Genomic DNA, 5,191 nt, shown 5'->3' on the forward strand with positions numbered 1-5,191 from the left:
AGCCATCAATTGTGCTATGTTTGTTTGAATGCTTGTAAAATTTCTCATCTCTTAATACATTAGGAATGCTATGCTCATGCATGTTCTTGAAAAAAAAAGTTATGTGTGTTCTTCTTGCCCTTCCATCAGATGAGTTTGGAGCATAAGGTGGATAAGAAACCCATGAATCTTATCAAGGTTTTCTGCCTTGACGTTGAGGATCTCACGGTATATGTCGGAAAAGGCCTGCGCCCCGCTTTGATTTGGCCTCGTATTACATCGTTCTTCTGTTGCATCTCATCTATCTGTTGTCTTTGTGATCCAATGGAGTAGTCGAGGACTTCGCTTACATACTTTCGGACGAGATCAACCCATATCCATGTGAATCAATGTTTTCCTCTATTTCCTGTGGATCACAATATGTAAATACACATATTTATATGAGCGATAATAAAGGAGTTGAATTGTCCAATTAGCTGAAAATAGATCAAGATGCATTTTTTTGTCATATACACACCTTTCCAAGTTGGCGTAAATGTAAAACTCTCGCTCTGGATTCCAATTCGTGTACCATATATGCTTATCAACAAGGCGTTGACATCCGCAAAGTAGCACATGTGCCCTCGCTCGATTCCCGATATTTTCGACGCTGGTGGCGTAACTGCTGGATCGAACAAAAGTCGCGCTACAACGACGAGATGATTCGTTGGATAGGGCCGGCTGCATTGGCCGTGGCGAGCTCATGACGTAGGCAACATGGCCATACTAGAGCTCGTCCAAGGCGGCGAAATCCCAAACTTTCGACACGCATCGCCGACGTGGGTCCATAACTAAAAGGAGCAAGTTAGGGAGAAGTATTCTATGAAGAATTGAAAATGAATGTATTTAAGAAACAAAAAGGGCTACCAACACTTATATAGGCAAAACTTAGTGCTTGCGTTCACAAAGAGTGAACGTCAGCACTGCGTTATGTTGTTATGACGTGTCGGGATATCCAACGCTAGCAATATCTTTCGGCTGGTCAGCATAACTCACACTTTGATGGCGTTTCAATTTGTATCCACGTCAGCACTATCTGTACTAAGCTGATGTATTAATTTGGCCAATGCTTGACGCTATTTGAAAATAATAGTGCTGGCATCGCTTCAAATTAGCGTGTCACCAACATAAAATGTGGCTAGCTATATCTTCACTAGTGGTTGGATGATGATCAACCACTTTTGTGCCCACTTACTAGTCCCTGTGTGCTGACCAATGTGAAAAAAATTACAGGTTGACGTTGGAGATGTCCTAACTTAGTATGTTATATAAAATTATCTAACCAAACTACTTCTCCGTCTTTTTATCTTTTTCCGCTTTTATTTACTTTTAGTTTTCCTTTTTATGAATAGCAAACCTTTTCAAATATTATAACCAAGTAAATACTAGAAAATCAAACGACTTTCTTCTAAGTTCTTTTTACACTAACTAACTAGCAATTCACAAGCAAATGCTTAATATATGCAGCTAGGTAACTAAAACTCCACGCTATCCCCATAGTTTTCAAATATAGTGCTTATATATTTATTGAAAAGTTAAACATCATAATTTTTGGTCAAGTTTGTGGAGAAAAAAATAATTTACATCTAAAATGTCAAACATACATCATTACATTCATCATAATATCATAAGATGCAATTTCATAATATGTATTTATGGTATTGTAGATATAAGACGAATGCGGAAGGAAATTTACGGGTTACCGTTGGAGATGCCCTAAACATAATACAGTATATAAAACCAGCTAACTAAGCTACTTCTCCGTCTTTTTTTCCCTCTTTAATTTACTTTTAGTTTTCCTTTTTACGAATAGCAAACCTTTTCAAATATTATAACCTAGTAAATACTACCTCCGTCTTAAAAATTTTGTGTAAAATTTGTTTAAATATGAATGTAGCTATCACTAACTAGTTATCTTAGATAATGATTTTAGGACGGAGGGGTAGTAGCCAAAGAGGTGTTGTCATCGCCAAATCTGCAAAACTTTGCATATTTTGGACCGGAGAGAAAACCGTTGTCCTCAGTCGGCCCATTCCATGAATTCGGACTGGACGGGGTCCAGAAAGGCCCAACGAGGTGACCATTCGACCCAGTGGCAACCGAATTCGGACTGGACGGGGTCCAGAAAGGCCCAACGAGGTGACCATTCGACCCAGTGGCAACCACGTAATTTCGACCGCCCGGCCGAGCCCTTATATGCTCCCTCCCGCTCCCCAACCCTACCGCGCCGCCGCCCCCGAAGAAGCCACCAGCCTCCTCCTCCTCCTCCCTCGCCGCCGCCCGCCGAGGTTGGTCGCCGGACGCCATGGCTCCCACCAAGAAGTCGGTACGAACCGCACCCCTCTCCCTCCTCCTCATCGGCTCCGAGCTGATTCTCTCCCGAGGTGATTTGGTCGTGGCCGTCGTCGCCGCCTGACGGACCTCGATTCCGACTGTGTGCAGAAGAAGAGCACGGAGAACATCAACAACAAGCTGCAGCTGGTGATGAAGAGCGGCAAGTACACCCTCGGCTACAAGACCGTCCTCAAGACGCTCCGGAGCTCCAAGGGTATGTATGGTATCGGTCGCCCCTCTCTTTTTCCACGCCGCCTGTCTATGTTGCTCCGATCCGCCGTGGCGAATGGTTGGTCAGTCCGTTCGTTTGCTGGATCCTTGCATCGGAAATGCAGAAACAGTCGGGTCGCAGATCTGTGATTCGGCCGTTGTGTAGATTCGAGCTGGTGATGGTTGTCGTTTGGTTACTTCTGTGTGGAACCTTAAGCCCCTTCTAAAGTTCACCGCTTTAGCTGGCTAGATAGATAATTTGTGAGTTCGGTGGGGGATAGGTTGCAGACTGGGAATTGAATTCGTAGAATGCCATGCCCTGAATGTTAGGATATGGTCAATGTCGTTTTGCGGTTCTGTAGTGTTGGGCTTTGGATTGGAAAAATGGTACCGAAGTTTGGCCCTTGAGCATCCTTTTGCTTCCTTCAGTGATCAGTTCGGTGCCCTGGAGCAATGCTTGCTGCGATGGGATGCTGCTGAGACCAATGGAGTTGATGCTGTGATATTCGCTGTATTGTTTGTATTTTCGAATTTGGACTCTGGAATGGGACTGAAGTTTACCTCTTTGGCTTGCTTTTGCTGTGCCCTAGAGATGAATACAGCGCCCTAGAATAATACCAGCCTCTTGATATACATCCCTCCCAGATTTCCTCCATATCTGGGGGACAATGGAGGTTGGGATAGCTGTTGTTTGCTGACATTAGTTCACACTGTTGTCTAGCAATTTGACAATACCTCGCACTGTTTTCTGTAGCAATTTGAGGTTATGTTTTGGGAATTTCAGGATATATTGGTTATGTCGAATTTGTTTGTCGATAGGGCCTTTGTAGTTGATCTAGTCCCATTTAGCCCCAAGGAGATGTATTCTCAGGTGATTTAGTTTTAAAGAACGATGGAGGTCTAGTTTTAAATTTTCAGGTTAGAATTCATTCAGGTTATTATGATGTGCAATTTGGCCCTGCATGTTTTGATATTATGGTGCCGCTGCTGTATAGGTTAAACTAGCACAGTCTGCAATGCTTTATATTTTTTAGGTAACTATTTAAGATTACCCTGTGCAGATGATAAAACATGCGCTGGACTCATTTATATCCTATCCGTCTTAACTAACTTATTCTGTAATGCATATTTTTTTGGCTAACTATTTAAGATTGCCCTTGCAGTTAAAACATGTCGGGGACTCATTTATATTGTATTTGTCTTAACTAACTTATTCAGTAATACATATTATTTTTGGGTAACTACTCCCTATCTAAATACTATAACATGACTAGATACATTCATATCTACACAAATCTAAGACAAGAATTTTGGGATGGAGGGAGTATTTAAGATTGCCCTTTGCAGTTGTTAAAACATGTGCTGGATTCATTTATACCATTTTCGTCTTAACTAACTTATTCTGTAGTGCATTTTTTTTTTGGGTAACTATTTAAGATTGCCCTTTGCAGTTGTTAAAACATGTGCTGGACTCATTTAGGAATCGAGGGAGTATCCGTTATCTCTTACATGTGGCTCTGTTCATATAGTCTAATTTTGTCTCTCGGTTCAGGCAAGTTGATTATCCTTGCAAACAACTGCCCTCCACTCAGGAAGTCTGAGATCGAGTACTATGCTATGCTCGCCAAGATCAGCGTTCATCACTTCCATGGAAGTAAGTTTATTTGATCCTAGTCTGAAACCTTTTCTCAATGCTTGTTAAAGCTAAGTAGCTAAGTAGTTTAGCTTGTTTATATCAAATAATGAATTGTGGTCTAATGCTAATGAATGTATCCTTTCAGACAATGTGGATCTTGGAACTGCCTGCGGCAAGTACTACAGGGTGTGCTGTTTGAGCATCCTTGACCCTGGTTCGTCCCTGTTAAACTCAAAACTCTCTGGTCATTTGTCATTTGCCCTATTAACTTTACTGAGCATTTACCACACATGTTTTCAGGTGACTCGGACATCATCACCACCGTTCCTCAGTGAAGACAACCTTACCTATCCTAGTCTTAAGACGATGTAGCGTGGAGAGTCATGCTTAGTGGGCCAAGGGCCGTCTCTTGTTATCGAGCCAGAGCTGCCAATCGCAGTTTCAGACCAAACATGGCTGTTTTTGTAAGGCATTCCTATGGTTTTGTTTTATGAGATGTTTATTCCTATGTGGTCCTTTTACTGTGTGCGATGGGATGATTAGTGGTGTTAACATGTTTTGCATGCGTGGAAGCGCTGGTGCAGTCTTAGATGAAAGAATTTTTGTTTTGCCCTGGGCAGCGATTGAGCATACTTGTTCAGGGTTGCCTGGTTGTTTTTGTGAAACGATTTCACAGAATATGGCACACTGATATCACTATGGCCAGAGCTGTCGATTGTGAATTTGTTACTGAGGCTTGTCTCTCTTGAACAAAGAAAGCCTCAAGTGATTAGGTTTCTGATTAGGTTTTAGATTTGGAGTGGTCGGTGGTAGAGCCCATATCTAGATCCTGGACCATTCTTGCATGGATACCAAAAAGTCTATAATCAGGAGTACAGATTCAACAGTATGCTTTTTGTAGTGTATACTTTCTGTTTTGTTAGTCATATGAATGGTGATAATTTGACCTGAAATATTAGAGGCTAGTAAACATGGACGGAGGGGGTATTATCA

General features: G+C 41.9%; 1 protein-coding gene across 1 annotated transcript; it reads left to right on the forward strand.

The window, feature by feature from the left end:
- Window positions 1–2,245: 2,245 nt before the first annotated feature.
- LOC123410201 (60S ribosomal protein L30-like) lies at window positions 2,246–4,706 on the forward strand. Its single transcript, XM_045103099.1, has 5 exons — window positions 2,246–2,344; window positions 2,461–2,566; window positions 4,115–4,216; window positions 4,344–4,412; window positions 4,499–4,706. Exons 1-5 carry the CDS (start codon window positions 2,324–2,326, stop codon window positions 4,531–4,533), a joined length of 333 nt encoding a protein of 110 aa, XP_044959034.1. The 5' UTR covers window positions 2,246–2,323; the 3' UTR covers window positions 4,534–4,706.
- Window positions 4,707–5,191: the final 485 nt, after the last annotated feature.

This window comes from Hordeum vulgare, chromosome 7H (assembly GCF_904849725.1).
Source record: "Hordeum vulgare subsp. vulgare chromosome 7H, MorexV3_pseudomolecules_assembly, whole genome shotgun sequence".
NCBI lineage: Eukaryota > Viridiplantae > Streptophyta > Magnoliopsida > Poales > Poaceae > Hordeum > Hordeum vulgare.

Coding starts and splice junctions, on each gene's coding strand:
- LOC123410201 (XM_045103099.1), top strand. CDS start 2,324: ATGGCTCCCACCAAGAAGTCG. Junction 4,217..4,343: donor CGTTCATCACTTCCATGGAA/GTAAGTTTATTT, acceptor GTATCCTTTCAG/ACAATGTGGATCTTGGAACT. Junction 4,413..4,498: donor TTTGAGCATCCTTGACCCTG/GTTCGTCCCTGT, acceptor ACATGTTTTCAG/GTGACTCGGACATCATCACC.